The sequence below is a fragment of the Pelecanus crispus genome, chromosome 5 (genome assembly GCF_030463565.1).
Source record: "Pelecanus crispus isolate bPelCri1 chromosome 5, bPelCri1.pri, whole genome shotgun sequence".
Taxonomy (NCBI): Eukaryota; Metazoa; Chordata; class Aves; order Pelecaniformes; family Pelecanidae; genus Pelecanus; species Pelecanus crispus.
The window spans coordinates 67,478,217-67,501,030 of NC_134647.1; the positions used below are offsets into that span (position 1 = coordinate 67,478,217).

At 37.4% G+C, this 22,814-nt stretch overlaps 1 protein-coding gene across 1 annotated transcript in view; it reads right to left on the reverse strand.

Moving 5' to 3' along the window:
- ZFYVE9 (zinc finger FYVE-type containing 9) overlaps positions 1–22,814 on the reverse strand; it is a 44,728-nt gene that overhangs the window by 17,627 nt on the left and 4,287 nt on the right. The window contains exons 2-9 of the mRNA XM_009483218.2: positions 20,931–21,035; positions 18,055–20,135; positions 12,874–12,973; positions 8,993–9,169; positions 8,492–8,661; positions 7,591–7,714; positions 5,741–5,863; positions 3,512–3,667 (exon numbers count right to left, since the gene is read on the reverse strand). Of these exons, the coding sequence (XP_009481493.1) occupies positions 3,512–3,667; positions 5,741–5,863; positions 7,591–7,714; positions 8,492–8,661; positions 8,993–9,169; positions 12,874–12,973; positions 18,055–20,135; positions 20,931–21,000 (3,001 nt within the window). The 5' untranslated portion in view covers positions 21,001–21,035. The remainder of the gene's footprint in view (positions 1–3,511; positions 3,668–5,740; positions 5,864–7,590; positions 7,715–8,491; positions 8,662–8,992; positions 9,170–12,873; positions 12,974–18,054; positions 20,136–20,930; positions 21,036–22,814) is intronic.

Sequence of the window (22,814 nt, forward strand, 5' to 3'; positions counted from 1 at the left end):
CTTCACTTACTATCACCGTGAGTAGCAGTAACCAGCACCCAAAACTTCCTCAGACTAGTCTGTGGCAGTCTTCCGATCACTCACTCTCACACCTTATATGATGTTTGATTTTGTATCCATCTTTCCACATTATACTTGCAGGGGTGTATTATTCACTCAGTTAACCTGTTCTCTGTTCAGAACATCTACATGGGCTTCTCTGTAGATCTACTCTGTATGATCTACCACCTTATTTAATTAAAACCAGGCGGGGTTAAAAATACACAAAACTGTGACTGGGATAGGTCCACCCTCACCCAGAATATCCCCCCAACCAGGGCCATCACAAAGCCATTTCAAGCAGTTGCCAGATTTGCATTTTCACTACAAAACTAACAGTGGCATTTATTGTATTCCACCAAAGAGCTGATGTACTAGGGCATATCTGGCAGCTCTATATTAACACATCCAACTGCTTCAAAGTACCCATTCAGACAGACAGAAGTTCTCATTTTTCCATTCACTAGACCTCCTGCCAGGCTTATAGCCAACAGACAAGGATAATCATGGGATTACTACTATAACAGTACAACTACTACAGACACAACAGAAATCATTAGCTTTCAATTTCAAAACAAGAAAAGCAACACAGCAGGGAGCTTGGTGACAGAGGGGCCAGGGGAAAAATAAAGTGATGGAAACTGAACAGCAATTAATACTTGCCTTAATTAACAACTTTACAATTTATTATAACTCATATGCATACAACCTATAGTGAAAAACGCCATTTTTCCTTCAAAATCTCTCCGTTGTTTTACAATTATAAAGTCTTAATACCAGACCATAGCTTGAGGCTGAGGACTTCCCATAAAAAAACTAATGAAGGTTCAGGGCAGTGTCACACCTGACAGACACCCAATGCGACTGACAGTTGCAGTAGAGTGACATCTAATCCATGCTGAAGCAGGAGATGAATCTGAAGGACAAAGTGCAAAGCACTGAGTGTACAGACTAAGCGCTCCTGCCTGCAGGTCTGAGGCCTGGGCTCTGCTGGCGCTGCTTGCACATGCTAGAACCATACTCTGCAATCCTCAGCTGAGAGTAATACCTCACACAGAGGACAGGACTCAGCCTCAAGAAACAAGTTATCCTCTGAGGAAAGCAGAAACATCTGGGAATAGGCATGAGTACATATAAGTTTGTGCTTCTAGGCTTGATCTCAGAACTCAAACTTGAGCAAGAAGAGCTAGTAAATAAATGTGGCTCATGAAAATAAAAATCACTATAGATATGGGGTTTAATTAAATAAACAAAAGGGGAAAGCTGTATTTTTCAGCTGAAAACAAAAACAAGAAACCCAGAATCACTCCAAAATGAAACCAACATCACTAAACATAATTCTTGTTTCCACTTCAATAAAAAATACTATGTATCTTTTTATTTTATGACTGTTTTTAAGAAAACATTTACTAAAGGAGATAAATAAAAAACATCCACAGAATTTATTTCAGTTTCCTGATGGCAAAGTAAATTTAAACCAATATATTATATAATGAAAAATGAAACTGTGAGGCAGGGTTTTAAATAGTCTCTAACTTCTAGTGGGAATTCTCATTTACTCTAAATGTCTATCATCTAATCACCAGGAGAGGTGCAGTACCTCTGAAATGAACAACTGCGGAAGCGTGGCTCCATCTACAACAGCATGCAAACTGCTAACCACTTCCAAGGGATTACAACCACCAACCTGAAACCCCTACAGCATCATATGCTGTCTCTCTGGCTGAATAACATTTAAAACAGCCGGAGTTGCAAATATGCTAATATATACTTCTACCTCTCAAACACACATGACTTGGAAAGAAAAAAGGATGGATATTGAGACAGTGCATTACAAAATGCTACATTCTACAAAAACTTCAGTGCAGTTTGGTAATATATAGCAACTCAACGTGTCCGTCTACTTCTACTACATGTCTGAAATACAACACAGAGCAAATCCTACCAAAAGAACATTAAACAATGGAATTCTTAAACAGTGAAATTTGGTTTCTGATTAAGAATTGTACAATAGTAAGCAGCTCTGTGCACCAGTGCAATTGTAGGGTATCAAATTACTACCACTAGAGCACTAAAAAAAGAATTCCAAATACATTATGTGGGAGTTATAAATTATGTATTTCTGTAGTGTAATTATACAGAACTTCATTGCAATACACACACCAAGCTGGATTTATATCTGCAATATATATATACATACACATACACACGCAATTTTTCATAGCTATCTCCCTCTGAATAACATCATAATTAGAAGATAAAGCACTGCAAATGAGGTGAGGTTTGGAAAGGTATTTGTTTCCAGTGCACAACAGATCCATTAAGACATGTGATAATAGTACATTCTGAACCTGGCAACCTCTCTGGACAAGCTGACCTTTGTTGTATCAAGACATCTCAGGAAACAAAGATTTTTTTCATTATGTTATTAAAGTGTTGGATTCAGTCACACCAAAGGCATTGCAAATGATACACAGAACCCTTCATAAATGTATTTTCAGTATATAACCTTAATGTGATGCAATTTCACCTCTAGAAAACTAGCTTTATTTTCTAATCAGTTGAACCAAATACTTGCATTTTTCCTTATGCAGCAATTTTTTAATTCTAAGGTCCAACAATAGCTAAAAGTGGAAGCCCATTTACTTAGCAAATGTAAAATGCATAAAGGTTTACATAATACAATCTTGCGATTGAGATACTAAAATTCAAAAGTCAGGGATAATTTCTGCCATGCCCTACAATTCATTCCAGGCACACATTACATATATATTTGTATTACTTTATAATAGAAATAGTATTTCCATAATGTGGCAACAGACACACACACTGTGGGAATCAAATTGCTGAACTACCTGGTCTGGGAATATTTAGGATACTATCTACAAGGATTCTCAAAATTTTCTTTCTGTATCTTTAAAAAAGCTACCCTGACTTCAAGCTGAAAAAAAAAATTATTAGAAGCAATGTCATTAGTGTACCCATGAGCCCTGCTGAGTATCCTGCTACACTTACTGCTAAATGAAGTACAGTGCTAATTTCAGATATGTTAGTTGTATTCAGATTCTCAACCCAACACCTAGCAGAAGCAGCCAGAGCAGTCAGCCAGCAATGGCTGCTGAACACAAAGTTGTCACAGGCAGAGTCCTCCTGCTCCATTGCTGTAATAAGTCTATACATGGCCTTTATAGCCCAAACTTCTTTGTTCTGCTGGCACCCAGAGGAAGGCTGGAAGATCTTTGGAGCATCTCCCCAGGTTACCAGCACCTCATTAATACTTTTATTTGGTGAGATGAATATAACACTGGATACTAATAACCAATAACAACTCAGGCCCCTATCAGCTTTGATCCTTATTCTCTTTTTATATTCTCTTTATACAAAAATAGTCATTTGCTAAATGACAAAAATGTGAGTATCTGACCCAGTACCATCATCTATCCAAACCATTTTTAATAGAGAGCATTCCTACCTGCTAAGGCATCCCGGTAAAGTTGCACAAAATGGTTAAAGATATCCTTAGGCAAACATTTCTCATCAGGCAAACACTGCAAGAGAATTACTATCTCTGACTGCCCCACTGCATGCATGCCTTTTGTGGTGAAGCACCAGCACTTCCTGTTCACATCTGCAGAGAGGAAAACATGTATCAGAACAGAAGATGAGAATTTCATAAAATAGGCCTGAATTTCACTACAGGAAGATAGCTCTTTCAAGAATCAGTTTTACAGCATGTTTGGTTGTGGTATCTGTCACACAGACAAATTAGGTTCTAAATCTGTTACCTTGCAAGCAAGCACATCCAAAACAAAAGCAGCTCAGTAATTCCCAGTGTACAGCTAAGGAAGAGCCAGAACATTACAGCTCTCAGTCAGATCTTGGGATTAACACCACAGAGCGGACTTTCAGGAGTTTCTGTATCCAAATTAAAGGACAGGATTTAAATGGGAATGAAGGAACCTGGGAAAAGGCCACACTGTTGGTTATGCATATAATGATCCTGTCAGGATCAACCAGTTTCAGACAGCGCTCTCTCTCTCTTAAGATGGGTAGCTGGGTGTCAGGTGTTTTCATGAGACGTCACTGTGTTGTTCTGCTTCACGTGAATGTCAGTGACGACACATGTTCTAAGCTTCACAATTCATTTGTTGAGAATACTAAGTTATTGAAATGAAATCTTTCATCTATTATGTGTGTATATATATGCATACTAATGGCGTTTTTATATATATGTAAAAAATTGTACTGCTATCTAACTAGATGCTGAAAGGTTTATAAACATCATCTTAATTTATTGTATTAACTTTTCACAGAACCAAAACGTTTTACTGCAAAACTGTCCTTCTCAATTTCTCAAATAATCATAGACTCATAGAATCATTTAGGTTGGAAAAGACCTTAAAGATCATCCAGTCCAACCATTAACCTAACACTACCAAGTCCACCACTAAACCAATTAAGGGCAGAGAAGTAATTTCATGTTTCCTGGCTTGGTGGCTGGATTATTTTTTAATGAAAGTAAAACTAGGAATCATTAAGGTTGGAAAGCACCTCTAAGATCATCAGTCCAACCATCAACCCAACACCACCATGCCTACTAAACATGTCCCAAAGTGCCACGTCTACACTTTTTTTGAACACCTCCAGGGATGGGGACTCCACCACCTCTCTGGGCAGCCTGTTCTAATACCTGACAACTCTTTCTGTGAAGAAATTTTTCCTAACATCCAATCTAAACCTCCCCTGATGCAACTTGAGGCCATTTCCTCTCGTCCTATCACTAACTACCTGGGAGAAGAGACCAACACCCACCTCACTACAACCTCCTTTCAGGTAGTTGTAGAGAGCAACGAGGTCTCCCCTCAGCCTCCTCTTCTCCAGGCTAAACAACCCCAGTTCCCTCAGCCGCTCCTCATAGGACTTTTTCTCTAGACCCTTCACCAGCTTCGTTGCCCTCCTCTGGACACACTCTAGCAACTCAATGTCTTTCATGTAGTGAGGGGCCCAAAACTGAACACAGTATTCCAGGTGCAGGCTCACCAGTGCCGAGTACAGGGGGACAATCACTTCCCTGCTCCTGCTGGCCACACTATTCCTGATACAGGCCAGGATGCTGTTGGCCTTCTTGGCCACCTGGGCACACTGCTGACTCATGATCAGCCAGTAATGTTTCCTTAACCAGCAGAGATCAACTGAGTTACTAACATGAGAAGCCATCTGTATGCCTCCCCATTCATTGCTCCCTCCCTCAGCACGTTACACACACACAAGCACATACGCACAGTATAGAAAAGGATGGAAGAGGTGCACAGTGGAGTGGAACCTGAGTATTACTATGGGATCCTATCTGCTTTTTCCAGAATGGGATGACAGGGAAATGAGTTAAGCAACCAAAGGAAGAATGAGTGATAAAATACTTTGCCCTACCAAGTTGGACAGGAGATGCTGATCTCCGAACCTGAGACCGGCAGCTCTATCAGTCTAGTTTATATTTTCTACACAAAATTATCTGTATTGATGTCTAAATCACTGGAAAAGAGCCCTTTGTAATTTAACTTAATATGGCTAAGTACAAAGTTTTCAAACCATGCACATTTTCAGAGACCATCCTAACAAATTAAAATGCTTGCTGTTCCTACTAATAATATATATAACATTTCCCCTCTCATACCACAAGCCTTATTTAATAATAAAAACTTACAATTTACTATTTTTACCATGGACAGCAAATTAGCATTTAAAACAAATACAAGAGGGTCAGGGCCACCATCCTCCAGCTGCTGCATGACAGAGATCTGAGAAGGTCTCTCTTCTACAGCATAGTCTATGAAAGAAACAAGTAAACAGACAGTGAAGTTCTTCAATTACTGGTACAGTACTCTGCATTATAATCAGACAACCCCGATTCTGATGCTTTTTGCTTTTTTGACCTTTTAAAAAAAACCCTTATTTAAGTATTAGTGGTTTGATTGGTTGTTTCCTAGCCTGGTATTTTCAAACTTCAATAGCATTTATGTGCATAATCCCTGTACAACCTTTAGAAAACTGCAGCTTGTTTCATAAATCAACTTTTTGTTGATATCAACTGGAGGAGAAAATGGAAATCAAATTGAGAAACGTGTCATGGTGTCAACTGAAATCCCAAATGACAAAGAAGTTAACAATTCTTATTTATATCACAGTAAAGCACAAGAGCATCAGTCCTGGACTACAAACACCAACACATGGTCTATCCGTATGTCACATAACTTACACTTTCTGTGCATTAGCTACTAGGAAGATAACAGAGGGGAACACTATATAAACCAACATTTTTTATATATCATAGAAGGTCTAAATCCAGTGTAAAATGGATCCCAACATGAAACTTCAAAGATGTCTGTAGTGTCCCTCTATGATTAGACCCAGACAACTAGCAAATCAAAATTTTTCATCCATATGATTATAATCTACTCTGCATTTAAGCTTTAACAACAAATAGTTACACTGATAAAAACAGATTTTGAAAGAAATGTATTACCTTTCCAGCTAAAATTATCTAGAAAGAAAGGTAATTTTGCTTTCTAATGTGAAAAATGTTTTCGGAATCTTTTTAAATAGAATTAGACTATGAGAAGTAAAATGCTGCAAAGAAAATCCAGTATGTGACAGCATATGAAACAACATCAATTTAGCATACCAAATACAATTTATGCGAGGTTATCTATATAAAAGCTGAAAAGTATAATGTAGTTTCACTCCTTTTTTGTGGAGGAGACTGAATAATCAGGCACCCATATGAACAGCTAACACAGGATGGAACAGATTTGTTTTGAAATTTAATGCTGCTCACATTTTGGTTTTGACACTAGCCTGCAAAAAAAGGTTACTTCCAGCTTAACATTAGAAATGCACTCTATCAGCAAAATATTTAATAGGAATAAAAAAATCAAAGATGAAAAAATAAGTTAATCCCAGGAATGTATTAAAGGATGTCATAAATCACACTGTGGAAAGCAATTGTCAGATAAACAAATACATACATTTTTTTAATCTTTTAAAAATTATTTTTTAATTTTCTCAATCCTCCCCCATTTGCATACTCTGGAAGGGGACATCACAATTACTAAAAGCTTCACTGTGGGCCAAGATGTGCAATAGTGCTGTTGAATGCAGTGCTCAGGGATGCCTCAGAGCGGATGTTCCAAGAGAATTTCAGAGAAGGGAAGCATGAATATTCATAAGGCTAATTAAAATGTATCTCTGTGTGAAACATTCCCCACAGTCCGATTAGTGAAGAAATTAGCACATATTTCTGGACTGAAGTTAATTTTCTTTTTGCTTTGTGTTTTACTTCTTACAGTAATTTCATTGCAAGATGGGGTTCTTCCTGGATGCTAATAAAGATCAGTGGTGTAAATGAGTGTCACAACATTGGCCACAAGTACTTACTGTGAATTTCTTCAAATATTCAGCGTATTGCCAGCATCTTATTTTCAAAATAAACACAGTAACTATTAGGTTAATTGCAACTGGTAAGCATAAAAGCTAGCTGCCAAATTGTACCCTCACCTCCTTTTACTCCAGTGGAGATGAGAATTGGAGGAAGACCATCTTCAGGAATTAGATTCATTGCACTGCCAACAGGACTGCCAACCTGAGTTATATTTCCCGAGAATACAGAAGCATTATCAGTCTACAAGAAGCAAACAACAAGAAAGGACAACATTACAGAAGTAATAATGATAAAACGTAAGAGCTGGCTGACTAGATTACTAGATGTAGGCGAAGGAGTCTGGGTCTGCTGGAGAAGCAGAAGCACCAAGTAATTTGGCTCTTTAATAATAGATAATCATGTGATGACTCCTGTATGTGAACTATTACTAAAAGGCCTGTGTAGACAGAGACTGCATCTCCCTTCTCTAGCACCACACATACCCATTTCTTTACAAAATCTAAATGTACCTATGCCCATCTGAACGTTTTGCAAAGTCTCAATTCCACTCACATGGGGTATGGTGGATTTAACATTGTTAGAGTACACTTGCACTTTACTGAATACATCATTTTATGAGAAGTGTCAAACAAAGTATTTTTCTGCTTTGTGCTATGACAATCTCGTTGTTTCAAACTCCTTACCGACCATGACTCAGCTTTTTTAAAACATGCGTTACACAAATGTCCTTCACACACAGGCTGTAGAGCCAAACACTTGGAAGCCACCTAGCACACAGACTTCAAACCTTGCTAAGTGCTCTGCCCCGTAATAGTTCGTTTCAGTTCAAAATATATGGTTGTTTCAGCACTCTGCAAACATTAAAATAAGTGAGGACACTTGCTATACAACATACCAAGACAAGCCTCAACAGATTTCCTAGATCAGTCTTACTGAAATCACCACAGAAGCTAATACACTACTCAGACCAAAGCAAGCATGGTATTTTGAGCGGTGAATAGTGTAACGCTTCCCTACTTCTGCTGATGAAGTGTTGTTGGTCACAGGCTTTGATGGATCATGCGACACTGCTAAGGTTCCTGTGGAAGTTGTCCCAGCCACTGTCAGTTTTGCTGCATCGGCAACTTCTCCATTGGGTAATATTCCATCAGCAAACCAAACACGCCTTTGTTCTCTAGGTTGAGCCACTAGAGAGAACATTAAAAAAATTAGGATTTAAGATCTTACAGCAACATTGACTGGAAAATTTGAGTACAGAAGAGGAAAACTGAAAAAAATTAATAAATAGAGAAATGTGCACTGGAAGGGACTTAAGACATCATCTAGTGCATTTTGTATGGCAGCATCATGTATAAACACATCTGCTGAGAATAGTTTACTTGTCCTTAAAAAACTGATGTCTCTACTGAGGGCAGGAATATCACTACTGGCATTAGCTAGAGTATTTAGAATGAAGTGCAGATATTCTTTCCAAATTCTTACTACAGGTAAATTGAAAGAAAAAATAAGTACTCTTACCTTCTGCTCCAGGATGCTTTAAAACTCCCACAGGTACCATAACAGTGGGAGGTGGAGAGCTCAGGGCACCTGAGGCCTGAGCCTGTTGCAAAGGAGGGATAGTAGAACAGTATTCAGCGGGATTGTTAGGGTTAGGACTCTGGCTTGAGGCACTCATCATGTTCTCCCAGGCTTGAGCTAAAGCAAACAAAGAACAAGACACATGAACACAGAGGAAGGTATCTAACAGTCCAAAACACTGTGTTAAGTTCTCAGCCAGAGTAGGTATGGACCCTGCCACCTTCCAAAGATGATCTCTCTTCCTTTATTTAAAAGGCCAGGAGACTGTAATTAAGCAAGCAAATCCACAGCAGGACAAGAAACAGCACTGGTCACGTGCAATAAAAGTATCAGTTCACATAGAAACATTTTCTGAAAATTATAACAATAGACTTTGACCTGAATGATGCTTATTTCCTCATGCTTCATTTTGTTTCCTCTTCAAAGATTTAACTGAAAACACTCAATTCTTATACATATGTATTTTTATCACACTGTATGGGCAGATGAACATTCCTATTACAAATGTTTTATAACCTACAGGACACTTGAGCAGATTTATCTTTTGTATATGAGAAAAAGCACCTTGCATTTCTTTATATCCAGGGCAGATCAGTACAGATCAACACCTTATAATCTTAACTATAAAAAAACCTTATGCTATTAATTCTGAAGGCATGACTTGAGCCTTAATTCAACTGCCCAAACAATAACACATAAAACTTCTTTGTAACAACATCCATCACAGGGAAATCTCTCCTCTAGCTAGTGAAACCGACTGTATCTCCACAGTACTACTTCTTTTTCATCTGTAAGGAAGGCTTGGAGCTATGCAAGGTACCAGAGAATTCATACGTGTGCTTGCACCTTCAACCATACTAGTATTTACAAATAAATGCATTCCTCTAGTCAGACATAAATATCATGCCACCTAAGCTCTCAGAGCAGCTATAAAGCCTGAATAACTCTTGTACATCTTCGGGTTCCTTTGGCTATGAATTGTCAGAAAACAAAGGTAAAAATAACCAGACCATAAAAACCCAAACAGAACACAACAGAACATAAACCCCCTCCTGCTTCCTCCCATCAACCTGCAAAACCAATAGAGTGAAATGCCTGCCAATGGTAAAGGTATTGACATTTCCATTTGAGAAGATTAAATGGAAGTATCTTTTTTAACAGCAATTCTGTATTCATTTGGAGTATGGGTCCTGAAAGAAGGAAGTGTTAAAAATGCATGAAGAAAAGTTACATCTCTAGCATCCCTTTATTAGAAAAATCATAGCATGGTAAAAGAACATTTTTAAAGCCTTCTCTAAGTCAAGCAAAGTACCAACTCAGCATGTCTACCAATTGAATATATAGTAAAAATATCATTGGAAACTTATTAAACACATAGTCTGGCCATGGAAAAGTGCCAGAAAACAAACAACCCTCCTCCCACACCCCAGTGAAACACAAACCAGATACCGAGCAACCAAATTAAATAACTACTTTTAGTGTGACTCCTATCCCCAGTTCCAAGACTGTGCAAAGATTAATGCTTAACCTGCTGCACTGAGTGGAAAAAAACCAAAACCTGTACCGACAAAGAAACTGCAAGGATCAGGAGGGATCAGATAGAATCAGGCCACAGGTTAACTAACCAGTAACCAAAAGCATCATCACAAAGCACTGCAACAGGGATAGAAACAGAGGGGTAACCTGGGGCAAGTACACCTAAGTATGCAGGCAGCACTCTCTCTATAATAAACCAAGCAGTGCTGTCACTGTTCACTGCCATTAAGGTGTATCCATCCTGGCAACAGGACAGAAAGGCTTTTAAAAGGAAATCATTATAATATGATCAATTTTATTATGCCTTTTTACAAGAACACTTCTGGTTTCAACTGAAATATTTTCAGATTCTTCCCTTCCCCCAGATGAAAACAAATCACTCACCACCAAAAGGAGCCAGCTGTCTTTTGCCAGGTGTACGTGTAATTCCTTGTTCTTGTACACCTTGAAATGTGCTAATTTCTTCATCTCAAAATGTAACATTTTAGCACCCCTCAATGTCATCATCAGGACTCGGTTTTGATTTCTAGGTATTACAACCTACAATTTCCTGTCACCTTACACATTTGGACTACAGTAAAGAATTATTAATAATTAAAACCTACCACTGCACACTGATTAATCTTTAATCTTTTTGAAACAGAAAAAAATTATTCCTGTTTAATAACAGAAACCGTCTACTAATTTTGGATGCTCATGTCAAGACTAAGCACTCAGTTACTTTCAAGTGTACCTTCATAATACTGAACTTCTTTGGAGAAAAAATAAAGCTATGAGCTTCTTAGTCCAATGCTCAACAAATTAACAGATCTTTCTGAAAACAGCAGCCGAAATAATCTACTATACATAACATGTAAAGATACCATCAAAATTACCTTGTCTGAACACTGACATAAAACAGAATTTTCCTCACTAATTCTTGGTTAAAACTACAGCAGCAATCTTTTATCAAAGTTTCCGAAGTTTAACTAAACATTTGCAGCAATGGAGATTCTATGATAACTGTTCAATAATTACCAGGATAGTTAGTTATCCCAATGGTTAAAAAATTGCATTTAGAACCTGAATTTGTCTGACTTCTCATTCTACCTACTACATGTTAAGTGCGTGCCTGTCAGATCTTCCTCTACAATTGAAGTAGCTTCTGTCATCAAGTTTCAGTTATCCAGATATATAGTTATACCCCGTGATCAAGTCACCTATTCACCTTTCCATTAATAAACCAAAGACAGAGTGCCTGGAATTTCTCATGATGAGACAGGTTTTCTCATGATTTAAGCACTCACATGGATCCTCTCTCAACCTAATCTAATTTTTCTACCTTCTCAATACAAGACATAGAAACTGAACATCAAGTCTTTCAGCAACAGCTGTCTCAGTGTCATGGAAATAAGTCAATTGGACAGCATAATCACCCAAAGGTAACTGCCAGCTCAGGAAGTTCTTGAAATTTTCAGAAGCCTCAAGATACAGTGGGAAGAATACTCTGTGTTTGCCCATATTTATACCACATATCTAAAGTGTTAATACTATAAAGGACAAAATACAAAATAGATTGCATGGCCCTTTGGTCAAAACCAAACACAGTCTTTCCTTACACCAAGCAGAAGGAATATAACTTCTTCTTTGTTCTACTTGTTAACTTCACAACTACTTGTGACCTCTCCCATACATCCCACGTTCACATCAGGCTTTTAGCCACAGCGCCATCCTGGGTTTGACAGACTCTCCAGTAATGTGCCCAAAGCAATAATCCAAACTCAGTTGTCCACATCTGTGGATAGATTTTTAGAGAAGACCTCCTACTCTAGCACCAAGGAGTTATGGAGGAAGAAGAGTTGGATTGATTTGTGGATAAATACTACTTTCCCAATTTCTTATAGTGCATATCTAGAAGAGGCACAACTGCATTACTCTTTGACATCCCATACAAAAGTGTAACAGGTTATCCACTCAGGCATCAAAGGACAGAGAGTAGGCTCCTCAATTAAATAAACCAAAAAACCACAAAAAATCACAGTTTCCGCAATCCTGGTATAGCACTCACAAATGAAAGCTTCCAAACTCTTTGTAACCTCACCATTTTTTGCCTTCTGTTAATCATATTGAGTTTAGGAATCCCCATGCTCCACAGGGATTCCACACTGATCTCTCAAGGGCCTTAGCTGTTTTAGCATACTTACCCATAAAAATAAAGTATTTTGATTTTTTCCTTTTTAAATATCATCACTGCATCTTAACACAAAGCCAGTGAAGCGCTGCATCTCAGATTCTCTTTCACTTACCATTCATTAGTACTGAATGGCAGATTACACACACTCTAGCTTCCTTTCGATCCATGTACAGCAACTTGCACTTCAGGCTACAGCATGCTGCACAAAAAACCTGGAACCAAAGGGAAAACAACTTAAGTGTCGTTCAAAAATATGTGATGAACCAATGAATTCAGACAAGATAATATCTGTAAAGCTCTAGACATGCAAAATAAGGAGGTAAAATATCAGTATTTTCCCATTAAAGCCACAGTGACTAATACCTGCCCAGCGTGCCTTTCCTACCAATCCCAATGAAGCAGTATTACATGGAACACATAAATGCACGTTGTCCTGATACTGCAGAGTGGTGTTTTTAAAATATGTTTGGCATAAATGACAATGGGTTAATAAATTCCTACCACTTTACAATTCCTCACAGAATTAACAATTTGGGAATTAATTTCAGTCTTAGAAAAAGCATGAGTAGTTTCTAGAATCAACTATGTTTAAATGCACAAGTTTTCTCTACGTAAGAGATTGCTGTGGCACAGATAATTCAAACAAGTAATTTTTATTTGCAGCAGGGCAATTAATCTATATTATCAACTCTAGCTTTTTAATCTCTTCATATATAACAAGCTATTCCTCAGTTGGGACTTAAGTGGATGTATCAAAATGTTTTAACTAATCAGTATGTAAAATGACATTTAAAATAGATGACTGACATTGGTACTGCAAGAAAATCTTGCTCCATTTATATATTAAAAAAAAAGCTCGTATTTACATGATTACAAACACTACAGCATCACAACACTAGAGAGAAATTAGGAACAGCATTTTACGCACACTGTCTGCTAAGGGGGGACCTGGTGCAAAATCCCCAGGGGGACAACCAGCTGCGGAGATGCAATTGCATTGCTAGCACTTCTCACCTGAACCAGCTCTAACAACTTCCCAGTCCTGGGCAGGAAAGAGTGTTGAGGCTTCCTCCAGACAAGCAAAACCATAAAACATGAGCATGGCTCGTGCATCAAAACAAACACTTGCATAGAGATACGATCCTACAATAGCAATTGCAATCTCAAAATCCTACAGAACAGACAAATCAGGGTGCCCTAATGATTTCTTATTTGTTTTAAAGAATAATATTTTCTTTGTTTAAAAATCCCAGTATTTCCTCAGGGTTATTATTCAGAGGACATGTGAAGATACTGATGAATACCCATTTCATGCAGAAAGGTAACATCACACTCAGGAAATCTAAAACCAGCAGCAGCTACCTAACAGATGAGTTCAGATATCAAGACAATTTCAGTTTTTAATTATAGGTGGATATTATATTCACTATGCATTATTATGATCTGTAATGCTTTCTTAATCCAAAAAATATTCCATCATCGTTTCAACAACAGTATTTCTGTAACATAGTCAAGAAACGACAGAGGATTCTCATATATAAATATTTGTAAGCCTAAATACATTTCAACCAAGTTAAAGATCACACCAAAGTACAACCACTTTGCAGCCTATTACCTTTGCAGTCTTTTAGTGGCAAGTGTTTAAAATAAGCACATAAAATAAGCCATGAGAGCTGAAAATTGAATGTGAAGAAAGAAGAGCTCACCCTGTCTCATTTCAATCAGTTTTAATGTTTCCTAATTATGTTAACTTAAACATTTCAGAAACTAAATGTAAGTGTATATACACTGGAATTTTCATGCAAAAATAAAAACAACCCTTCTGCATATGTGAAAACCTTTAAAAAAAAAAAAAAGAGCAAATGTACTTTAAAAATCTGATTTCTGCATTTACACCTCAACCCAATTTAAAAGCATTCTAGGGAACATTAATAACAACATCACAGCATATTTTAGACATTTGACATCATTTCAGTTCTCTGGAAGAAACTTCCAGTCAGAAGTTCAGTATTGAACATGGAAAAATCAATGTCTTCAACCATAAATGAAGGACCAACACAAATTAATATCTAATCTAGGACCCTTTACCAAACAATACATTATGCATTCAGCAAAGCTCCCAAGTGCAACCATCTAAATATTAAAAAAGAAAATAGAAGCAATGACAGAACATCTACACCTCCTCTCCTAGGCTGCATCAGCCTTCGAACAGTAGTAATGCAGAGGAAGAACACAATCCAGCACAACTGACAATTCAGTCTTGTTATTAACAATCACCAAGTCATTATCTCAGTATATCATGCTATAAAAAAATAACATAGCAATGTCAAAGCAAGTTTTTATGTTACTAGGGTTTTCAGGTTCACTGGGAGTTGTTAAAGCATTAGTTGCTAGGGGGTTGGTGATTTTTTTATAGTTTAATGGAAAAATATAGTTTGGGTTGTCAGTAAAAAGATGACATACAAATTTTCTGGTTTTCCTATCAAGATGATTGTTTCATCTGACATTAGACAACACATAAATACATAAGGTAAAATTTATGAATGTGTTCACACTCATTCTTCACGTTCTTAATTTTAATTCAAAATTTACTGTGCTACTTTCTACCACTTCCCTGACGTTCATATCTTCCATTAATTTTGCAATTATTATCCTGGAATTAAAAACTGAGACAGACTTCCCTGGTGCCACTCAACTATTTTTAAATGCAATTTTCATTCCCAAATGAAACAGATGTATTGACCCCTACTACAATGATTTGTCATGATGTTGATAAAGGTTAAAAAGAAACTGTTGTGCTAAAGCTTGTGTTCAAAAATATTTAGTCCCATGATTTCCCCTAGAAACTATTAACTGCAAGAGCTGAAGATACTATCTTCCCAATTCTTTAAGTGAGATTCATACATTTAGCAGAAACAGTGGAAGCGATACTGTGATTCAGTAGTTACCTACACCACAGGCACATGGTCAACATGACTTGTTTTGGGGATGGTTATCTTAACCAGAAAGCAAGAGCAGACAGCTGAGAACAGCTACGTCTCAAGCCACTACAGCGAGATTCATCAGAGCTTGCCCATCAAAGCCTTTGGTCTCTTTTCACCCAGAATCATTACAGGAACTAAGTGCTGTAAAGGAATTTGCAGTAAGTGCCAAGTATTATTTGACCTATACTGATTCTTAATATTTATTAATGTCCTTTTTTAAGAGGAAAAAACATAAGAAGGCTTAAAATACCAGAATTTTCTGGCACATCTTTTGACTGCGTGTGTGCAGATTTGGCCCAGACAACATTAGCTAACAAAAGCTTCTAGAAGGAAGCCATTCTGAGGATTATTCTACCACTCTGAGAACATGAAATACTAGCGTGATGTATTTTTCATATCTGAGAAACAAGTTTGTCTACAGAGCAGAGGGACTTTTTCTTTTATCCATTCCCCCATATCATCCAAAACAATGCTGGTTGTTCTTCTCAAGGCTTGTCTTCAGTAGTTTTTTAAAAAAAAAAAAAAAAAAGGAAAAAAAACCCGCATTACATTTTTTGACCTTGCTCTATCTCTGTGTGTTTTATCCATTTTGTTTACAGATATTTTCATTTTCTGCTTCTCGTTTGTGCAATTCAGGGCTTCAGACATTACAGGGAAGTAATTAAATCCAAGCAATGAACTTGTTTAAAACACAAAAATAAGTACAAAACATTACTGTAAATTAAAATTGTAGTCATATTTGTTAAACTCATAAAAAACCAAAAGAATTACCTAAATAACTGACACTATAAGTTAATATAGCAAAGCTAAAATTTTGGACATTCCTTTAACCTAGGTGCCTTACAGATTCTCCTTAACTGCAATGAGAAAAAGATCAAGCCCTTTGATATTAACTGAAAGATACACAAAAGGTAGGCATGTATCTCATATGATGCTTACTGATCTCCTGTGGTTACTAGCTCCACATCAGGACTCCCACTGCAACCAACCTGCAAGAGGATGGGCAGAAGCAAGCAATTGCAAGTCCTAGACCAGTGCACAGTGAATATCTGCTTAGCTTTTGAAAGTGTCCTGGGAAAGACTTTTCAGCATGCCTCAAAATCAAATTTGAATAAAATCTACTTATCTGGTGTTGCACTGAAGAGACTGAGTCCTATGTATTTTGGTTACTAAAGGGACAAGTGGCACACATACGTAGTCCTTTACAGAGGAGCAAGCCTGGGTTTTCTGCTAGGCTCCTTCCAGAATCAGGTGGTATAAGGGTTTGAGCTTTCCAGATACAGTTGCTTCTTTTAGGTCCTTTGTTCAAGTCATTCTGCTTCCCTGCACTCCTCTGGTAGCTAAAGATCTCGCCCATAGCAGTCAGGAGGTCTTTCAATCAACTTCAGAAACTTTTGGATAGGGCCTAAATGAACCAAAGTTACTTTTACTCTAGTTTTTCGTGAGTTTGAATATTTCTTTTCATCTTAAAAATATTCATTAATATCTACTTGACAAGAATGTTAGTTTACCACTTTTGAATCATCTTTTTTTTTCCTAAGTTCCTACTGCCCATGTGCCACTGACTTTTATTTCAGTAACAAGATATTTGGAAATACTTTACAAGCTAATAATTTACCACAAACTTGCCACATAAGAATTTGTGTTGACCTAGATGGCACATATATAAAACTTGAAAAAAAGAAGTCAACAATATTTCTTACACAACACAAAATGATACAGAAATTATGTTTTAGTTGTCTTCGTTACAAAATTTCTCACCATGTGTACATACATCAGGTGACAGATAACTTACTATATTTTTTTCCAGAAGCAAATGTATATTCTTTAAAATAATGTAAACAATACAAGAAAGGTTAGGAAAGAAGACTTAAAAGAACAGAGTTGATCAGCCATCTAAAATAGCACAAACGCCAGCAATTCAGCAGCACACTTCCAATTCCCATCAATGTTTCAGTATCTTTAATGGGATTATTGATGCAGTAATTTCTGCAAACTAGTTTCCTGAGCTTAGCCATTTTATAGCAGTTCTACATGAATCCAATGATGTCAATTGTTGCAATCAACAAATACACTGCTCATACAGGCTAATATTCTTTCAGTTATAGATAATTAGTTATTCTCTATTAGAACCCTAAATAGATTAGAGCTTAGAAACTCCTTTTTTTCTTTCACAAAATCAAACACGGCTTTCTAGGAAGAGATGTCACAGTAACTATAGCCAGTGGCTTAGAAGTCCTCTGATTTGATTTTATGTAGTGTCAGCAAAAAAAGGGTGCTTTGAGCCTACTCACAAAATACAAACTTACCTTCCCACAAGCTCTGCAATGATGCCTTCTCTTTGTGAATGTAAATCTGGCCTCACATTTCATACAGTTTGGTGCTTGAGAATCTGGAACCCAAACGGGAGCCACCTCACCCAAAGTCGTAAAAGGCTTTCTGGCTGGAGCTCCAAACTGACCAGCTCTGAGATCATTATCTGGACTATCTGGGGCTACTGCAAGGCACGGACTACTAGAGACTCCAGATTCATACTCTTCCAAATGTTCCCCATTAGTATCAGTAACAGAGGCATTTAAAGATGTTTCACCAGGAAACGCATCTGCTGTATCCCCTAATTGTGTTTTACCAAAGACATTTTTGTTTTTACTACTACCTCCACAATTTGGGGGAACAAGGTCATTTTGTAAGTGGTCCGATAATGGCTTCGGAATCTGCAGTTTAAGATTTGTAGGTTGTTTAGGTCTTGCACCACCAAAAGGAACACTGATAGATTGCAGATTAGTCACTGGTTTTGGTGAAGTTTGCCCTTGCATGGATGAAACCTGACTACAAAGATTGTGTAAATAATTTTTCTTTATGTGGTCACCAGTGCTGTTTAAAATAAGACTGCTCCCTTCTGTGGTCTCACTTCCTCTCTGTTCATAAACATTAGCGTAACATTCTGACTTGCTCTCCTCTACCTCCTTTTCCTCTGTTACTGAGTCTTCCTTGGAGGGTAAAGTCTTTGGAACATGAGGAACAACTGGGTTCTGCATTCCATAGGAATCACAACCATTAGACAGAGAGCTTGCTGCTGATGTAGCCACCACATCAGAGAGACTGGACCCTTCAAGCTCATCTATACCAGTTCCTTTTAAGTCTGTGCCCGCCTCCATCATCCCATCTCCACCTTCTTTACTATTACTACATGCCTCATCAGGCTGTTTTGTCTGCAAAAGTCTTTCATTCTCTCCCAGAGTTTGCTTATTATTCATCTCATTCAACTTAGTCAGTTCCCAATTAGTCATCTCCTGAGATTCAGGGTAACACTCCACCATGCTGAGCAATTCCGTTGTGCCAAGATTTTTATCACATTCAATGACTTCACTTTCAGTGGCACTAACATCCTCAGGGGCAAAATGTTCTGCAACACATTCCTTGTAATTGCCACTTCCAGCCACATTAGGTTGACAAGTTTCAGTGAGCCCAGATAGCCTAGACTGTAACTGTTGGGTTGTTTCCTGTTCTACGATTAAGCTTCCATTACTTGAACCAGAAGAAGAGTTTTTAGCTTCTAGATCCGTTCTCTGAGGAATGGCTTTACTAGTAAAATTTTCAACTGATACACAATTTTCTTGCATTTTAACAGTACCATCAACTGGTCTCTGTAAGAGAGTCACTGCATTAATCCCTGCAGTTGTAGCTTCTGAAAACAGTGAATCTTTACTCATATTAAAATCATCCTTTAATCGAGAGGAGGGGCATGCAATGGTCAGGCTTTCAGATGAAGCATTAATCAAATGATTTATAGAGTCATCTTCAGTGCACAGCCGATTTACTTGCTTTTCTGTATCTATATCTTTTTCCGTGGATCCATTTACAGTAACACTAAACTGATCACTCTGTCGGTTTTCATTATCCAGTGTAAAGCTAATAGTGTCCATTAGGGATTGACTGTTGTAATTTTTACAATCCAGCAAATCGCCACTTTGTAGTGTTCTTCTGTCACAGTTATGCATGACTGCCACTACTAGTACATTTTTCTCCTCTGGTAAGCAAGCTATATTTCCACATTTCTTTTCTCCTGTTTCCACAGTGTTACACTGATCATCCCGATTACTGTTTCTTTTAATCAATTGATCGTCTGCTGTTGCCTGATCATCAATCCACATGACTGGGGTCTCTGGGCTTATGCTAAAATCCTTTCCATTAGCACAGTGATCCCCTCCTCCTGTTGGTGTAGTCACTGAATGAGACAAGGAGAAAGACTTTAATCTCTGTTGACATTCATTAGGAGTTGTAGCTTCATTCACATTGGCCACGGTCGGGTTAAATGACAGACGACGAGAAGGCGGATCTAGAATCTGATTCCACTTTGCACCCAATAGCGTAGGTGAAACAGCGGCATCTGAAAAAGTATTTAAATAAGAGAACTTACTGTCCTATTAAAGCTACAGGTTCTATTAACTCTGTCGCATTAGAATGCCCCAAATATAAATGTAGAGATGTTCAAATACAGGCACAACAGTAAAACACATCTGCCATAACTAACATCCTTGATCAACCATGAGTAGTGTAATTGCATAATGTTTCTGGAACTCAGTAAGTTTAGAGCTACAGCAATTACGATCAGGTTGAATTTGCACAAGCAACTTTAAACTATTGATTAATATATTTTAGACAGCTAGAAATGCCTAGAAAGATTCCCACTCCCATAAAATGTTCAACTTCCCTGACAGCACAGAAGTAGCAATTAGACTAAGCAAAGAATTTAATACTTCAAATGTGATAACTTTCATTATATGATTTATGTGACCTAATAAAACATTTCTATGCTTGAGTCTCCCAAAACTGCAAAAGAAGCTTAAAATAAGTTTTGCCTGATTTGTTTAAAATAAATTATTAAAATATTGCCACTGACATTAAGCTTCACAAAACCTTTCTTTAAAAAGTGTACAGAAGATTTTCTATTAAAAGAGTGAGAAATTTTTAAAAAGTAAACAAGATTAATGGAAACAGAAGAGAATACTACTAACAAAAACTGAAGACACACCATGCAAAATTAACAGATTTTCTTTTGCAAGTTCTGAGATTACTTTGCAACTCAAAACCAAAAAGGGTATCACAGAGCTCTCCCTCTTCAACGGTGTTCTCTGTAGAATACATCTAATGTGCATCTACGGTCTTGTTCAAAATGACTCACCTTCGTTTTGCTCAAATTCGTCTAAAACCTTATCGAGGTTATATGCCTCTGCTTGGAAATAGTTCTCCATTTGTCAGGGAAAGACCACCAGATTCTTGTCTGAACCTGCCAGAGAACAAATTACAACCAGATATGTAACTGTCAGTCAGCAGTTTCCACTACATATTGCCCTGATTTAAGGGGAAAAGAAGTCCTTTGTAAATCAAATTTTACATACATCACATGCATAAATCAAAAGTATTTTCCAGGAATAAAAATTATTTGTGTGCTTAAACTTGCTTAATTCAGAGTAACAACCTCCCCAAACTTGTTTTGGATTTTATTACCTCCAGTCTCCCACATTACTGTGTCTAACCATTAGGATCACCATAATGGTAAGAGGAGAACTGCTCCGACACCTAATGGTAAGAGGAGAACTGCTCCAACACCAGTCAGAAAATAACAGTCTAGAGAACCAGAGGCCACCTAACCATCTGAAGATCCAGCTTTCAGTTCTGTGCTACCACCGACTAGCTCATGTGGCTTTGAACAAGAAGTTTAAACTCTCTGTGCTTCTGATTTTTTAATGTATACTAAGCTAGCAGTATTCTGTGTCACTCCTCATTTCCCAGAGATGCTTCAAAGATTCATACTTGTAAAAGTTGTTAAAGGACTTAACGGGTGTTACTTGAATTGTGCTAGCTCTTAAAATGCCTGCTTTAGTAATCCTTGTTTCCCTGAAAGGCAGGCACTGGAAACCTAGCAAAATGCACAGAAGTAAATAGTCTCATCAAAAGATAATACTCGCAGGCTAGAAAGGAAGAGGACAAGGGAGAAATGAAAAAAACAACAACCCTAAATCATTAAATTACTTTCTACACTTCACATAATAAATAACATTTTTGCCCTAACAGTAGGAACATGGTCTTGCTACCAAAGGCTGGTAGCAACAAGACACCATGATTCATTTTTTAAAAACATTCACTACCAGCAAAGACATTTTCACTGAGAAATGTGTGCCATAACCTATATACCATAAAGAGAGACCTTGATTTGATCTGTTCTCTGAACATCATTCCAAACAGTCTTATTCTCTTCAGAGTTGGCTTTCAGTGTTGTGAAATAAGGAAATGGAGGAGGAGAGGGTGAGAACCTTGTTTTGCAGTAAGAAACAGTGTTAGACCTGACAGCTAGATTCCAGCTCAATTAAAAACCTGCTCTTTTACGCTAGAGGTACAACAGACACAAGAAAAACATCAGAGGATGCTTCCAATTTAAAACTATACTTTAACATTACTCCCATAGTATCCAGATTTGAGGAAAACATCAACCAGTTTTATTCCAATTACTACAACATTAAATACAGGTTTGTATTTACTGTGGGCAACAGCTACAATTAGGTTATTGGTACAAAAAGATCATGCTTTAAAATATCACAAAATGCAGAGTTCAAGTTTTTAAGGTTGACCTTAAATTTGACAGGTGGTGTTTTTAAAAGATGATCATGTTACAACATAAATACATTGCTTTTTAATATAATAAGATTAAATCATGTTTTAAAGATACATACAAAAGCCAATTTTAAAGAAAATTAGTGTAATGGCAACTTAGAAATTGCAATAAGCATCACCCAAAAAAAGACCATTTTGCAAAGAAATTCAGAGATAAACTAGACTTGTCACCTTACAAACTCCCAGATTTGTCCTCTGTTCTGGGGTTTTAGATTAACTCCTTCTGCAAGGAAAATAGATAACTGGCCATATCACTTACTGTACACAGATGCACAGATTATAACATAAGCAATGGAAAAGCTGACCACCTTGATCAAAGGTTGCATTTCAGAAGTCTAAAAAAGCTCGACACTTTACATTCTCTACCAAAAGCCAGGCTGTGACCTCTAACTGT